Source organism: Oncorhynchus kisutch, linkage group LG4, assembly GCF_002021735.2.
Source record: "Oncorhynchus kisutch isolate 150728-3 linkage group LG4, Okis_V2, whole genome shotgun sequence".
In the NCBI taxonomy this organism is placed as follows: Eukaryota; Metazoa; Chordata; class Actinopteri; order Salmoniformes; family Salmonidae; genus Oncorhynchus; species Oncorhynchus kisutch.
The window spans coordinates 53163502-53181078 of NC_034177.2; the positions used below are offsets into that span (position 1 = coordinate 53163502).

The following is a 17577-nucleotide window of genomic DNA, read 5'->3' on the forward strand; positions in this document are numbered from 1 at the left end:
CGGGCCTGTCTGCCTGCCTGCCTGTCTCTCCGTCTGCGCGGGCCTGTCTGCCTGCCTGCCTGTCTCTCCGTCTGCGCGGGCCTGTCTGCCTGCCTGCCTGTCTCTCCGTCTGCGCGGGCCTGTCTGCCTGCCTGCCTGTCTCTCCGTCTGCGCGGGCCTGTCTGCCTGCCTGCCTGTCTCTCCGTCTGCGCGGGCCTGTCTGCCTGCCTGCCTGTCTCTCCGTCTGCGCGGGCCTGTCTGCCTGCCTGCCTGTCTCTCCGTCTGCGCGGGCCTGTCTGCCTGCCTGCCTCTCCGTCTGCGCGGGCCTGTCTGCCTGCCTGTCTCTCCGTCTGCGCGGGCCTGTCTGCCTGCCTGTCTCTCCGTCTGCGCGGGCCTGTCTGCCTGCCTGTCTCTCCGTCTGCGCGGGCCTGTCTGCCTGCCTGTCTCTCCGTCTGCGCGGGCCTGTCTGCCTGCCTGTCTCTCCGTCTGCGCGGGCCTGTCTGCCTGCCTGTCTCTCCGTCTGCGCGGGCCTGTCTGCCTGCCTGTCTCTCCGTCTGCCTGCCCCGCCCGCCTGCCTGACGAAATCGAAATTAATAACAATGGATGAATAAAGACAGTGAAAGAAACAATTCAAAGACAGACCATATGAACAATATGGAAATACAATAACGATGATGAAGAACATTAAAATCTTAAGACTCCTGCCTGCCTGCCTGCGTGCGTGCGTGACCGTGCCTGCCGGCGTGCGTGACCGTGCCTGCGTGACTGTGCCTGCCTGCGTGACCGTGCCTGCCTGCCAACCAAAGAGAGATTGTTTGCGTTTTGACTAAGGCCTTACTGTCTGCATGGACTGGAATGGTGCTGCATTGACATTGATGCCGGAGATGTGTGGGGGTTTGGAGACGTTGACAGACTGGAAGACCTGCTGCTGCTCTGATGACAGGGACATGGACTCCTGGGAAGAACAGTACCATCAGATACAGTGATCCTGTACTCAGGTTGGTAAGAGTGTGGTGCTAGTAACGCAAAAGTTGTGGGTTCAATTCCCACAGTGAGTCCATCATTTATTTTTTGTATGTGTACATGATCACTGTTGAAATGGAACCCGCAACTTAAAAGTTGCCCACAAGTCAACTGCAAGTTGCTGGATAATGGATAAAAGTGTTTGCTAAGTGGCATGCATTATCCTTTTATAATTTTTTTACCTGGATGGTGTCGATGGAGTCCGCATGTGGGCGTGTTTCTGGCGTGTGTGATGACTGGTACATGGGGCACGGGGTGGTGTACGACTCAGGCGTGGGGGACACCAAGGGAACCTGGGGATGAAGGAGCAAATGCATCTTCCAGCCTCACTGGAATTATCACTCATCTAAAATACCTTTGACAAATCCAGACAAGTCATATCAGTGCTTACTTAACTTCTTTGGGACAGGGGGCAGTATTTTCACATCTGGATGAAAAGCGTGTCCAAAGTAAATGGCCTGCTTCTCAGACCCAGAAGCTAAGATATGCACATTATTAGTAGAAATTAATACAACTGTTTGAATCATGTCTGTGAGTATAACAGAACTTATTTGGCAGGCGAAACCCGAGGACAAACCGTTCAGATTTTTTTATTTTTGAGGTCACTCACTTTTTAATTGTTTTTCATTGGGAATCCAGATTTCTAATCGACTTTCCTGGAGTTCCTATCGCTTCCACTGGATGTCAACGATCTTTAGAAATTGGTTGAGGTTTTTCCTTTGAGAAATGAAGAACACTGTTCAGAATGAGGCTCGAGGGAAGTGTACTCTTTGTTAGAGGCGCGTGACCTGAAAGCACACTCCACTTTGTTTTCCTCCGGTATTGAACACAGTATATCCGTCTTCAATTTTATCGATTATTTACATAAAAAATACCTAAAGTTGTATTACAAAAGTAGTTTGAAATGTTTGGACAATGTTTACAGGTAACTTTTGAGATATTTTGTAGTCACGTTGCGCAAGTTAGAACCGGTGTTTTTCTGGATCAAACGCGCCAAATAAATGGATATATATATCAACGGAATAAATTGAACAAAAGGACCATTTGTGATGTTTATGGGACATATTGGAGTGCCAACAGAATAAGCTCGTCAAAGGTAAGGCGTGAATTATATTTTTATTTCTGCGTTTTGTGTCGCGCCTGCAGGGTTGAAATATGCTTTTCTCTCTTTGTTTACTGGGGTGCTATCCTCAGATAATAGCATTGTTTGCTTTCACCGTAAAGCATTTTTGAAATCTGACACATTGGCTGGATTCACAACAAGTGTAGCTTTAATTTGGTATATTGAATGTGTGATTACATCAAAGTTGAATTTTTTATGGTAATTCATTTGAATTTGGCGCTCTGCATTATCATTGGATGTTGTCCAGGTGGGACGCTACCGTCCCACATATCCCAGAGAGGTTAAGGGTGCATTTTAGGGCCACCCGGGTGGCGCAGTGGTCTAAGGCACTGCATAGCAGTGCTGGCTGTGCCACCTTAGATTCTGGGTTCGGGTTGGGGAGGGTTTTGCCGGCAGGGATATCCTTGTCTCATCGTGCACTAGCGACTCCTGTGTTGTGTCGGGCCAGGCGCAGTGCACGCAGACCAGGTCGCCAGGTGTATGGTGTTTCCTCCGACACATTGGTGTGGCTGGCTCCCGGGTTGGATGTGCATTGTGTCAAGAAGCAGTGCGGCTAGGTTGAGTTGTGTTTCGGAGGACGCCTCTCCTGAGTCCGTACGGGAGTTGCCGCGATGAGACAATACTGTAACTACTACAAATTGGATACCACAAAATTGGGGAGGAAAAAAAGGGGTAAAATAATAATTTTAAATTAAATTTGAACATGTTATTAAAAGAAGCCCCTGCCATCATCAACACCCGCACTCACCTGCATGGGCTCAGGCTGTACCGGGACGGTGTTGTGTGGTGAGAGGCGTGATTTTAGATGGACTGGGGGACAGCCCAACTGAGGAAGGTCTATGTTCTGAGCTGCAGGCTTCATGGGCTGGGCTGACACGATGGCTGGGTCAATGAGCTGGCCATCAAACTCCAGCATAGAGTCCTGAGGGAGGAAGCAGAAAATATGGCTGAATAACAAAATTCTATCCTTTATTCCTCACATCTTTGACTCCTTGATCTTCTGACTCCACAACTCCACAAAACTCCACAAAATGCATTGGTCCTGAGGGAAGCAAACAATGTTATTATGGCACTATGCTGAATATGTGACTGACTGAGGTTCAAAGCTATGGTTGCCTATAAGCCACTAGATCGTGTTCACCTGCTGAGCTAAAGCCCAGGCATTAGCTTGGACCAAATGCCTAATATTCAGGTCCAAACCACCTCATTGTACAAGCCTGAACCACAGTCACAGCAACCACAGCTAATTGCTAGACTTTAGCTCAGTGGGCTAACAGTCTTGAAGAGGGTGGGGGATCGAATCCTCACCTGCATGAAGTTGTAAGGCCCCTGCATCTGTGACAAGAGGTCCTGGACTGCCTGCTTCCTGACCACCGGGGGTGTGACTGTGGCCACGTTCAGGGAGAGGGTCTCCAAGTCATTGGGGGGAAGGGCTGACTGTACAGGCTGTTGCTGGATGACACTCTCCGCCTGAGGGGGAAGAACAAGAGGCAAGGCCAGAGGCTGTATACCCTATGAAAGTACCCTTCCGTATCCAGTCCCATAATCTCGACTAGACGATGACATAAAATGGTCATTTAAGATATAGTCCAAATTAGACTTTTTGAAATTTAGGTGATGTCTTAATAATTAAACGTAACATATCTTGATAGAAGACATTGGGTATGACTAAATCAATACATGAATACAAAATGTATATAAAATTACATCTCCTGCTGCTTTGATCACATGCCGGAGGACTTACAGGACGGTAAAAACCCGTTAGTTACAGGCCGTTTCACAAGATTTAAATTAGATGACACCGTTTTATTTTTTACTGAATGTTGACAGCCAATGCAAAAAAAAAATGCTAAAAAAATTGTCTCTGAACAGTTGATGTTGAGATGTATCTGTTACTTGAACTCTGTGAAGCATTTATTTGAGCTGCAATCTGAGGTGCAGTTAACTAATGAACTTATCCTCTGCAGCAGAGGCAACTCTGGGTCTTCCTTTCCTGTGGCGGTCCTCATGAGAGCCAGTTTTATCATTGCGCTTGATAATTTTTGCAACTGCACTTGAAGAAACGTTCAAAGTTATTGACATTTTCCAGATTCAGACATGAAGGTCAGTCAAAGTAATGGACTGTTGTTTCTCTTTGCTTATTTGAGCTGTTCTTGCCATAATATGGACTTGGTCTTTTTACAAATAGGGCTATCTTCTGTATACCACCCCTACCATGTCACAACACAACTGATTGGCTCAAATGCATTAAGGAAAGAAATTCCACAAATTAACTTAACAAGGCACATCTGTTTATTGAAATGCATTCCAGGTGACTACCTCATGAAGCTGGTTGAGAGAATGCCAAGAGTGTGCAAAGCTGTCAAGGCAAAGGGTGGCTACTTTGAAGAATCTCCAATATAAAATATATTTTGATTTGTTTACAATATGTTTCCATGTGTTCTTTCATAGTTTAGATATCTTCACTATTATTCCACAATGTAGAAAAATGAAGACAAATCCTTAAGTGAGTAGGTGTGTCGAAACTTTTGACTGGTAACTACAGAATTAAAATAGATCCTGCTTCTGTTGCATGTGAGCGTTTTGTTTAGTCTACTGCCTCTACGAGCACCAAACATCACGCATGTCGGATAAACAACTTCACCTTTTCGTCTGTTTTTAATTTTTGTTAATCTGTAAAAAAGGCTTAACACTTTTTTGTTTTAACAGCCTCTGGTATTATTGATAATTTATAGTGTTGTTTACAATGTTTCAAATTGTCAGAAAAATTATATTCATAATAATAACCCTTATTTTTCTTGATCTCCTTATTGTTATTATGATGGTCATAATAATAAGTAATGGCATTCTTTTTTTATTTCACCTTTATTTAACCAGGTAGGCAAGTTGAGAACAAGTTCTCATTTACAATTGCGACCTGGCCAAGATAAAGCAAAGCAGTTTGACATGTACAACGACAGAGTTACACATGGAGTAAAACAAACATACAGTCAATAATACAGTAGAAAAATAAGTCTAAACAATGTGAGCAAATGAGGTGAGATAAGGGAGGTAAAGGCAAAAAAGTGAAGTAAATACAATATAGCAAGTAAAATACTGGAATGGTAGATTTGCAGTGGAAGAATGTGCAAAGTAGAAATATAAATAATGGGGTGCAAAGGAGCAAAATAAATGAATAAAAACAGTAGGGAAAGTTGGGGCTAAATTATAGATGGGCTATGTACAGGTGCAGTAATCTGTGAACTTAAAGCTAGTGAGGGAGATAAGTGTTTCCAGTTTCAGAGATTTTTGTAGTTTGTTCCAGTCATTGGCAGCAGAGAACTGGAAGGAGAGGCGGCCAAAGGAATAATTGGTTTTGGGGGTGACCAGAGAGATATACCTGCTGGAGCTTTTGCTACAGGTGGGTGCTGCTATAGTGGCCAGCGAGCTGAGATAAGGGAGGACTTTACCTAGCAGGGTCTTGTAGATGACCTGGAGCCAGTGGGTTTGGCGACGAGTATGAAGCGAGGGCAAGCCAAGGAGAGCATACAGGTCGCAGTGGTGGGTGGTATATGGGGCTTTGGTGACAAAAACGGATGGCACTGTGATGACTGCATCCAATTTATTGAGTAGGGTATTGGAGGCTATTTTGCATTGCCGAAGTCGAGGATTGGTAGGATGGTCAGTTTTACAAGGGTATGTTTGGCAGCATGAGTGAAAGAGGCTTTGTTGCGAAATAGGAAGCCAATTCTAGATTTAACTTTGGATTGGAGATGTTTGATGTGAGTCTGGAAGGAGAGTTTACAGTATACAGAATGGTGTCGCCTGCGTAGAGGTGGATCAGAGACTCACCAGCAGCAAGAGCGACATCATTGATGTATACAGAGAAGAGAGTCGGTTCAAGAATTGAACCCTGTGGCACCCCCATAGACTGCCAGAGGCCCGGACAACAGACCCTCCGATTTGACACACTGAACTCTATCAGAGAAGTAGTTGGTGAACCAGGCGAGGCAATTATTTGAGAAACCAAGGCTGACGAGTCTGCCGATGAGGATGTGGTGATTGATAGTCTCGAAAGCCTTGGCCAGGTCAATGAATACGGCTGCACAGTATTGTTTCTTATCGATGGCGTTTAAGATATCGTTTAGGACCTTGAGCGTGGCTGAGGTGCACTCATGACCAACTCTGAAACCAGATTGCATAGCGGAGAAGGTACTGTGGGATTCGAAAATGGTCGGTAAACTGTTGACTTGACTTTCGAAGACTTTAGAAAGGTAGGATAGATATAAGTCTGTAGCAGTTTGGGTCAAGAGTGTCCCCCCTTTGAAGAGGGGGATGACCACAGCTGCTTTCCAATCATTGGGAATCTTAGACGACACAAATGAGAGGTTGAACAGGCTAGTAATAGGGGTGGCAACAATTTTGGCAGATCATTTTAGAAAGAAAGGGTCCAGATTGTCTAGCCCGGCTGATTTGTAGGGGTCCAGATTTCGCAGCTCTTTCAGAACATCAGATGACTGGATTTGGAAGAAGGAGAAATGGGGAAGGCTTGGGCGAGTTGCTGTGGGGGGGTGCAGTGCTGTTGACCGGGGTAGGGGTAGAAATGTGGAAAGCATGGCCAGCCGTAGAAAAATGCTTATTAAAATTCTCAATTATAGTGGATTTATCGGTGCTGACAGTGGGCAGCTGGGAGGAGGTGATCTTATTCTCCATGGACTTTACAGTGTCCCAGAACTTTTTTGAGTTTGTGTTGCAGGAAGGAAATATCTGCTTGAAAAAGCTAGCCTTGGCTTTTCTAACTGCCTTGAGTATATTGGTTTCTAGCTTCCCTGAAAAGTTGCATATCACGGGGGCTGTTCGATGCTAATGCAGAATGCCATAGGATGTTTTTGTGTTGGTTAAGGGCAGTCAGGTCTGGAGAGAACCAAGGGCTATATCTGTTCCTGGGTCTAAATTTCTTGAATGGGACATGCTTATTTAAGATGGTGAGGAAGGCATTCAAAACAAATAACCAAGCATCCTATACTGACGGGATGAGATCAATATCCTTCCAGGATACCCCGGCCAGGTCGATTAGAAAGGCCTGCTCGCTGAAGTGTTTCACTGTAGAGCCTACAGTGGATGTAGGCTCTGGGGCGATAAAATAGCTTCAAGGTATAATATACAGACAAAGGTATGGTAGGATGTGAATACAGTGGAGGTAAACCTAGGTATTGAGTGACAGTGATGAGTGGAGGTCGTTTGACCGCTGACCTATTTCGGATGCAGGCAATGAGGCAGTGATCGCTGAGATCTTGGTTGAAAACAGCAGAGGTGTATTTAGAGGGCAAGTTGGTTAGGATGATATCTATGAGGGTGCCCGTGTTTACGGCTTTGGGGTGGTACCTGGTAGGTTCATTGATAATTTGTGTGAGATTGAGGGCATCAAGCTTAGATTGTAGGATGGCTGGGGTGTTAAGCATGTTCCAGTTTAGGTCGCCTAGCAGCACGAGCTCTGAAGATAGATGGGGGGCAATCAGTTCACATATGGTGTCCAGAGCACAGCTGGGGGCAGAGGGTGGTCTATAGCAGGCGGCAACGGTGAGAGACTTGTTTTTAGAGAGGTGGATTTTTATAAGTAGAAGCTCAAATTGTGTGGGTACAGACCTGGATTGTAAGGACAGAACTCTGCAGGCTCTCTTTGCAGTAGATTGCAACACCGCCCCCTTTGGCCGTTCTATCTTGTCTGAAAATGTTGTAGTTAGGGATGAAGATTTCAGAATTTTTGGTGGTCTTCCTAAGCCAGGATTCAGACACAGCTAGAACATCCGGGTTGGCAGAGTGAAACTTAGGGAGGAGGCTTCTAATGTTAACATGCATGAAACCAAGGCAATTTTATTTATCCGTTATTTTACCAGGTAAGTTGACTGAGAACACGTTCTCATTTGCAGCAACGACCTGGGGAATAGTTACAGGGGAGAGGGGGATTAATGAGCCAATTGTAAACTGGGGATTATTAGGTGACCGCGATGGTTTGAGGGACAGATTGGGTATTTAGCCAGGACACCGGGATTAACACCCCTACGATAAGTGCAATGGGATCTTTAATGACCAGAGAGTCATGACACCCGTTTAACGTCCCATCTGAAAGACGGCACCCTACACAGGGCAGTGTCCCCAATCCCTGCCCTTGGATATTTTTTAGACCAGAGGAAAGAGTGCCTCCTACTGGCCCTCCAACACCACTTCCAGCAGCATCTGGTCTCCCATCCAGGAACTGACCAGGACCAACCCTGCTTAGCTTCAGAAGCAAGCCAGCAGTGGAATGCAGGGTGGTATGCTGCTGTTTTCGATTACAGAAGTCATCAAAAGAGAGTGCCTGGGGAATAGGAGTGGAGCTAGGCACTGCAGGGCCTGGATTCACCTCTACATCACCAGAGGAACAGAGTAGGATAAGGGTACGGCTAAAAGCTATGAGAATTGGTCATCTAGAACATCTGGAAGAGAGAGTAAAAGGAGGTTTCTGGGGGCGATAAAATAGCTTCAAGGTATAATGTACAGACAAAAGGTATGGTAGGATGTGAATACAGTGGAGGTAAACCTAGGTATTGAGTGATGAGAGATATCGTCTCTAGAAACATCATTGAAACCAGGTGATGTCATCACGTGTGGGTGGTGGAACTGAAAGGTTGGATAAGGTAGAGAGCAGGGCTAGAGGCTCTACAGTGAAATAAGACAATAAACACTAACCAGAACAGCAATGGACAAGGCATATTGACATTAAGGAGAGGCATGCTTAGTCGAGTGATCATAAGGGTCCAGTGAGTAGTGAGGTTGGTTGGGGTCACGGCGATTCAGACAGCTAACCGCCTCGCGCGTTTCCGTCTGTATATTAGTGGGGTTCCGTGTGGTAGAGAGGATCGATCCAATTGGCAAAATAGCTAGTTATAGTGACCCAAGAAGAATTGTCCGATATACCTATTCAGATAGCAGCCGATAAGACAGCTAACGATTAGCGGGCTGCAGATGGGCGTTTAGGTAACATCACTACGGAGGGGCCAGCTGGATAACTCCCTCGGGCAGATAACGTCGGTAGTCCAGTGAAGGCCCGGTGGGGCTCCGCATCGGCAGTAAAACGGGTCCGGATAGGGGATTGTAGCCCAGGAGTGGCTGATGGAACTCTTAAGCTGGCTAGCTCCGGAATAATTGATGTTTGCTCCAGGATCGACGTAAGCCAATAGTCACACGGATAGCAGCTAGCTAGCTGTGAGATCCTGGTGTAAATGTCCAGAGCTTGCGATTGAAATCCGGGGATATGGAGAGAAAAATAGGTCCGGTATGTTCTGGTCTGAGTCGCGGTGTACAAAACTGCCGATAGATTTGAGCTAAAGGATAGCTGATGACCACAAACCGTGGTTAGCTGAATGCTAACGTTAGCCAGTAAACTGGCGAGCTTCTGGCTAGCTTCTGTTATAACTAGTAGGCTTAGTATTGAGTATAACCACCATGGAGCTGTAGGCCTAAGAACGCATGCTCTATAGTTTTAATACCGTAAACTTAGTTAGGCCTATATTTCAATAGTTATACAATAGTCAATCATAAAACCTTTCATGTCATCACACAGCGTATGAGTTGTTCACGATTTGAAATGCAATCAATCATTTCAAGTTAAAATAAAGCGTCCATTTAATAAACAAGCGTAAACAATAAATAAACAGTTCCATTTTGTAAAATTGCATTCAGGAATGAATGCAACTTTAGTATTTTCTGTAATAAAGTCTTTACAAAACTTTATAAAAACACTCTCCGGTACACTTATAATTTATTTAGTTTCTTTATCATTGTTCCAAACGGTCAGAAAGATTACAATATAATTTAACAGCACCTGTTGGGCACACATAATATGCATGCAGCGCTTGCGCCTTACCTTCTTTTTCTTGATCGGCAGTATGTTCCACGACTAGTCACATTTATTCCACACATCTGACTTCCCCTTTCCCTCCTGAGCAACCAGTAAACATTCGCCCGTTTCCAGTTGATTTGTCACGTCCTCTGCATCCATTTTGCTGTGTGTTACGGTGTTCAGAGTTTGTTATAACCAATTTATTGATGTGAGTATGATAGGCTATAGGTCAGGCCATATTGGTCACATGCATGTGACGCATGCATGTCACGTAAAGAGAGCAAGGGCCGAGGGAATAGGGAATGTTTTTCCGAAACAAATTAGGGATTTCGGTAACTTTTCAGTCAGAAATGGCTAATTACGCTGCAGAGAGGAGTGAGACAACAGGTGCTCGTCCCACAGTCACTCGCTGTAATTTTTATATTTACACACCGCGCAGCAAGTCTGAGCCCGGCCCAATTAAATCAACTGCGTTTGGACTCTAGTCATTTGCATGTCTTAATTATATCTAACAGTGCACTTAAAGCATCAGATAAGCTTAGTGCAAATACTTGATTTGATTAAAACACAGACACATCCTATGAAAAAAATAAACATTTAAACATTTTGACTGGTTGAATGACAGATGACTCTGTAGACCAATATTGTTTTTTGTCTGGGACAGCCCTACCATGATTTGTGGAATGTTTAAAACACTGAGCATCATACCTCTGTTTCTGTCGTCCACTTTTCTCCTTGCTCCTTGTCACTGATGCTGTACATGGTGTCTGGAATGAACTGTCTGTTTACGAACTGAAAACATAAACAAGATGGCCACCGTCACAAAGCAGCCGAGACATGATAATAACTGAATTAACAGGGTAGTGTTCAGTCGGTAGGAAATCAAAGAAAACTGCCCAAAGCAGGTATGTATACATTATCTGAATTTGTCCAATTGGAAGCACTTGTTTTCATTTCCATTGCGAAATGTAGTAAAACAATGCCTTAATGAACACGACCCAGGATAGTAAGTCCTCTCACCTCTGTAGCCTCCACCTTAATGGGCTCTATGTAATCTTCAACTATTTCACCCTCTGAAGAGAAAAATAATTTTCAGAATGCAGGACGAAAGATGTTTAATTAAACAACATCTTTATTGTCATAATTGGACAAATAAACAATACAGCAAGAAACGTAACTTAAGGAGCGAACAGTTAACATTTACAATTGCCTACAACTTGCTTACAAATTCCCAAACTTAGGTGTACTTTTGCTAACTACATTGGTTCGCCATTTTCAAATAAAATCTCACATTTCTAAGGATGGCAAAGGAACGTGACCAGTTGAGCTATCAAAATATGTATAACTTTGTCCATTTACAGTGCCTTGCAAAAGTATTCAGGCCCCTTGAACTTTGCGACCTTTTGCCACATTTCAGGCTTCAAACAAAGATATAAAACTGTATTTTTTTGTGAAGAATCAACAACAAGTGGGACACAATCATGAAGTGGAACGACATTTATTGGATATTTCAAACTTTTTTAACAAATCAAAAACTGAAAAATTGGGCGTGCAAAATTATTCAGCCCCCTTAAGTTAATACTTTGTAGCGCCACCTTTTGCTGCGATTACAGCAGTAAGTCGCTTGGGGTATGTCTCTATCAGTTTTGCACATCGAGAGACTGAATTTTTTTCCCATTCCTCCTTGCAAAACAGCTCGAGCTCAGTGAGGTTGGATGGAGAGCATTTGTGAACAGCAGTTTTCAGTTCTTTCCACAGATTCTCGATTGGATTCAGGTCTGGACTTTGACTTGGCCATTCTAACACCTGGATATGTTTATTTTTTAACCATTCCATTGTATATTTTGCTTTATGTTTTGGATCATTGTCTTGTTGGAAAACAAATCTCCGTCCCAGTCTCAGGTCTTTTGCAGACTCCATCAGGTTTTCTTCCAGAATGGTCCTGTATTTGGCTCCATCCATCTTCCCATCAATTTGAACCATCTTCCCTGTCCCTGCTGAAGAAAAGCAGGCCCAAACCATGATGCTGCCACCACCATGTTTGACAGTGGGGATGGTGTGTTCAGGGTGATGAGCTGTGTTGCTTTTACGCCAAACATTTTGCATTGTTGCCAAAAAGTTCCATTTTGGTTTCATCTGACCAGAGCACCTTCTTCCACATGTTTGGTGTGTCACCCAGGTGGCATGTGGCAAACTTTAGACAACACTTTTTATGGATATCTTTAAGAAATGGCTTTCTTCTTGCCACTCTTCCATAAAGGCCAGATTTGTGCAATACACGACTGATTGTTGTCCTATGGACAGAGTCTCCCACCTCAGCTGTAGATCTCTGCAGTTCATCCAGAGTGATCATGGGCTTCTTGGCTGCATCTCTGATCAGTCTTCTCCTTGTATGAGCTGAAAGTTTAGAGGGACGGCCAGGTCTTGGTAGATTTACAGTGGTCTGATACTCCTTCCATTTCAATATTATCGCTTGCACAGTGCTCCTTGGGATGTTTAAAGCTTGGGAAATCTTTTTGTATCCAAATCCGGCTTTAAACTTGTTCACAACAGTATCTCGGACCTGCCTGGTGTGTTCCTTGTTCTTCATGATGCTCTCTGTGCTTTTAACGGACCTCTGAGACTATCACAGTGCAGGTGCATTTATACGGAGACTTGATTACACACAGGTGGATTGTATTTATCATCATTAGTCATTTAGGTCAACATTGGATCATTCAGAGATCCTCACTGAACCTCTGGAGAGAGTTTGCTGCACCGAAAGTAAAGTGGCTGAACAATTTTGCACGCCCAATTTTTGAGTTTTTGATTTGTTAAAAAAGTTTGAAATATCCAATAAATGTCGTTCCACTTCATGATTGTGTCCCACTTGTTGATTCTTCACAAAAAAATACAGTTTTATATCTTTATGTTTGAAGCCTGAAATGTGGCAAAAGGTTGCAAAGTTAAAGGGTGCCGAATACTTTCGCAAGGCACTGTAGAACTCAAAAGTGCAAATTAACGTCAATGTCAAAAATGTTGACCTTGGTCGACGGTCTGCTCCTCTGCCAACTCCACTACTGCTTCCAACTGCTGCTCCTCCTCCTCCTCACACACTCCATTCTGGTGGGACTGGGCTTTGTCAAAGTACCCGCTTAGCAGCACCCGGTCCAGGCTGTCCTTCAGAGCTTTGTCTGGGGAGGGGAAGGGTAGAGAACCATCAGCATAACCATATCACAAAAAACACCACGGTATTATGATGCATCAATCTATAATAAAATATGGTGTACACATCTGGCCAAAGTATGTTTCATCGCATTCTCCAGTCTTGCGGTCTGAGCACTGAACCCCCCCCCCCCCCCTCATTGAAGTGCTCTATTGATCATGACCCAGTTCTCCAAGAGGTGGTGTTGCTGGTGACTGGAGAGAGGCGACTTGCTTTTCTAGACCCATAATGCTGAGACTAGAGGTCGACCGATTAATCGGAATCGCCGATTAATCAGGGCCGATTTCAAGTTTTCATAATCGATTTGCCAAATTTTTTTTTATACCTATTTAACTAGGCAAGTCAGTTAAGAACACATTCTTATTTTCAATGACGGCCTAGGAACGGTGGGTTAACTGCCTTGTTCAGGGGCAGAACGACAGATTTTCACCTTGTCAGCTCGGGGGATTCAATCTTGCAACCTTACAGTTAACTAGTCCAACGCAATAACGACCTGCCTCTCTCTCGTTGCACTCCACAAGGAGACTGCCTGTTACTCGAATGCAGTAAGCGAAGGTAAGTTGCTAGCTAGCATTAAACGTATCTTATAAAAAACAATCAATCATAATCACTAGTTAACTACACATGGTTGATGATATTACTAGATATTATCTAGCGTGTCCTGCGTTGAATATAATCTGACTGAGCATACAAGTATCTGACTGAGCAGTGGTAGGCAGAAGCAGCCGCGAAACGAAACACAAAACATTCATTCAAACAGCACTTTCATGCGTTTTGCCAGCAGCTCTTTGTGGTGCGTCAAGCATTGCGCTGTTTATGACTTCAAGCCTATCAACTCCCGAGATGAGGCTGGTGTAACCGAAGTGAAATGGCTAGCTAGTTAGCGCGCGCTAACTAGAGGGACGGAAGCTATACTGTTACACTGGCAATACTAAAGTGCCTATAAGAACATCCAATAGTCAAAGGTCAATGAAATACAAATGGTATAGAGGGAAATAGTCCTTTAATTCCTATAAGAACTACAACCTAAAACTTCTTACCTTGGAAAATTCAAGTCTCATGTTAAAAGGAACCACCAGCTTTCATATGTTCCCATGTTCTGAGCAAGGAAATGAAACGTTAGCTTTCTTACATAGCACATATTGCACTTTTACGTTCTTCTACAACACTTTGTTTTTGCATTATTTAAACCAAATTGAACATGTTTCATTATTTATTTGAGGCTAAATAGATTTTATTGATGTATTATATTAAGTTAAAATAAGTGTTCATTCAGTATTGTTGTAATGGTCATTATTATTATTATTTTTTAAATATACATCGGCTTTTTTGTTCCTCCAATAATCGGTATCGGCGTTGAAAAATCATAATCGGTCGACCTCTAGCTGAGACAGCCAGTTCTCTGTCTCTCTGTGTGTGAGAATGGGTCCCAGACCATGGCAACCTGCCCCAATGCCACGCTGAATCAGGAGAAGCCCTCAACATTCAGTCCTCTGTCCTGGCAGACTGCATTGTGTGTGTGTGTGTGGTGTGTGTGTGTCTGTCTCAAGATCACATCAATCAGAATGCACCACTCCTATAGCTTGTACCCCTAGGCCCAGATGATTCATATTACAGAACTGTACATTTACAAGACTTCAGCATTCAGAATGCACAATTCCATCCATCTGCAACACCTAAGTTATATGGTAATTGTGCCAGCCGACAGTTACGGATGTCATGCATAAATTATACAATTACTCTCTACTGCAGCAGTCACGTTCGGATATGTACGGGTCCTTTCAGGCAAGTCAGTTAAAAATTACACACCAGAGACTCAAGGGATGCAAACTGGTGAGGGTCCAAAAGGTTGATGTTCATTAAATTTGCATATTTTCAGAGAATAACTACATATTTGAACAAATCTCAATTCTCGGGAAACATGTTTATGGTAGGCTAGCATTGCTTAATTGATTACGTGGATTGAATTTAATCCAGAGAAGTGTATTGTGCCATATCACAATGTGTTGCTGAGCTCATGAGTGGCATGGTTTTCCATGTCTGAAGCGGGCCTATAGGCCTATTTGTTTGGCAAGACAGCTGTGCATGGCTGCATCACTGTAGTAGGTTGTTTTGGTTATTTGAATAGCCATTCACCTTTTGTTTACTGTGTTTGTTTACTATACAGCCTAAATATAGATTGGGTCATGCCTTTATCTATTGTGATATTTTGTATACTAGGCTTAACTTGATACTGCCATTTTGTTTGCATTTGCAGTTATCCAAACTGCTAATTCAGTATTTTTGTTTGCATGCATAACTATGCTACTACTTTCAGCATTTAGTTTGCACTATTTTGTTAAGACAGCTGTATTCACAAAGGGTAATTCACCTATTGCAAACAGCCTATCCATCTTGTAGCCTATATTCATTACCAAAAACAGCCTTGCTTTAGTGTGGAGGGCTCTGTCCATTTTGCTGATAAAGCGCAGCGGAGGTGGGCTACAGATTTTGGCAGCAACGTGTCACTTCAAAATCACTCAATGGCCTCAGTCTCAGAATTTGAACTTAGTTTATTGTGGTATAGCGTGATAAGCAGAATTGAATATAGATGGATATTGGAGGAAACTGGAACATTGGTGGAAACTGTCGTACACGTCGATCCAGAGGATCCCAAACATGGCCAATGCGTGACATGTCTGGTGAGTATGCAGTCCATGGAAGAAATGGAACATTTTCAGCTTCCAGGAATTGTGTACAGATCCTTGTGACATGGGGCCGTGCATTATCATGCTGAAGCATTAAATGATGGTGGCGGATGAACGGTATGACAATGGCCCAGAGGATCTCTTCACGGTATATCTGTGCATTCAAATTGCCAAAGCGTGCTGTCATGTGCCTTTTACAGAGGAGTGGCTTCAGTCTGGCCACTCTACCATAAAGACCTGATTGGTTAGAGTGCTGCAGAGATGGGATAACCTTCCAGAAGGACAACCATAACCACAGAGGAACTCTAGAGCTCTGTCAGAGTGACCATCGGGTTCTTGGTCACCTCCCTGACCAAGGCCCTTCTCTCCCGATCGCTCAGTTTGGCCGGTCGGCCAGCTCTAGGAAGAGCCTGTGTTCTTGGGGACCTTCAATGCTGTGGAAATGTTTTGGTACCCTTCCCCAGATCTGTGCTTCGACAAAATCCTGTCTCGGAGCTCTACGGACAATTCCTTCTACCGCATGGATTGGTTTTTGCTCTGACATGCACTGTCAACTGTGGGACCTTATATAGACAGGTATGTGCCTTTCTAAATCATGTCCAATCAATTGAATTTACCACAGGTGGACTCCAATCAATTTGTCGAAACATCTCAAGGATGATCAATGGGGGGGGGGGGGGGGCGCTAGAGAGCGTGCTATGGTGTAGACGTGCTTTGCTAGAGCTCCGCTCTATTTTGAAACAAATGAGTATTTATCTTAACCTCTCACGACCTATATCTTCAAACAAATATGACAAAGGGAAAAGGCACCAAAAAAGGGGGCGCTAAACAAGATAATTTGAATGAGATAGACAACGAACCAATTTCAACGTCGCCGACCCAGCTGAAGAGGCTAGCTTCCAAGAGTTCCCCACAGAGCCTACTCAAAGTGGCATACTGGCTGCCATAAACTCACTAAGCAAGAAGGTGGACACAAGGTTGGCTGATATCTCAAAGAGTATTGGGACTTTGGCCAAAACTGTGAAGGCAACTAAGGGAAGGGTGCATGAGGTTGAGCAGACGACAGTCGATCATGAGGCCAGGCTATAGAGAAACAGTGCGCAACTTTCAAAAATCACAACAAAACCCTGAAAGCCCGACTGGAAATGCTCGAGTCGCATTCAAGACGCCAGAACATCCGAATATGTGGGATCCAGGAGGACACTGAGAAAGGGAAACCCACTGAATTTGTCTCGGAGCTGATACAGGCATTGCTGGGGAGTGAACACTTCAAAACGCCCATCCTGATCGACCGCGCACACAGATCTCAGGCAACGAAGCCGGCCAAGGGCGCGCCACCAAGGCCATTCATTGTACGGCTGCACTATCCCCAAACCAGGGATCTCATCCTCAAGCTGGCTAGTTAAAAGTTCCCCCTTAACTTCAACGGAGCCAGGGTGTCTTTCTATCCAGATCTTACCTTGGAGGTGAAGAACCAACGGAAATGAGGTACGCAACAAATGCAGGGCGGCCAACATCAGACATGGATTCCTCTTCCCAGCCCGGTTTAAGGTGACAGTCGAAGGATCAACACGTACGTTTGACAACCCAAAAGAGGCCGATCTGTTCTTGACAAGCAAGCTCCCTGGCTGAGGATACAGAACGGCTGTGTCAGCCGGCTAAATGACCAAATACAGGCCAGGAATGTGTTTGAATTTCC

General features: G+C 44.2%; 1 protein-coding gene across 4 annotated transcripts in view; it reads right to left on the reverse strand.

Annotated features, from left to right (window-relative positions):
• Window positions 1-17577, reverse strand: part of caprin1b (cell cycle associated protein 1b) — a 43746-nt gene that overhangs the window by 4568 nt on the left and 21601 nt on the right. For all 4 annotated transcript variants that reach the window (XM_031823221.1, XM_031823223.1, XM_031823222.1 and 1 more), the window contains 7 exons: window positions 13010-13159; window positions 11007-11059; window positions 10695-10778; window positions 3434-3595; window positions 2874-3047; window positions 1185-1295; window positions 818-934 (listed from right to left, as the gene is read on the reverse strand). In XM_031823221.1, the coding sequence (XP_031679081.1) occupies window positions 818-934; window positions 1185-1295; window positions 2874-3047; window positions 3434-3595; window positions 10695-10778; window positions 11007-11059; window positions 13010-13159 (851 nt within the window). The remainder of the gene's footprint in view (window positions 1-817; window positions 935-1184; window positions 1296-2873; window positions 3048-3433; window positions 3596-10694; window positions 10779-11006; window positions 11060-13009; window positions 13160-17577) is intronic.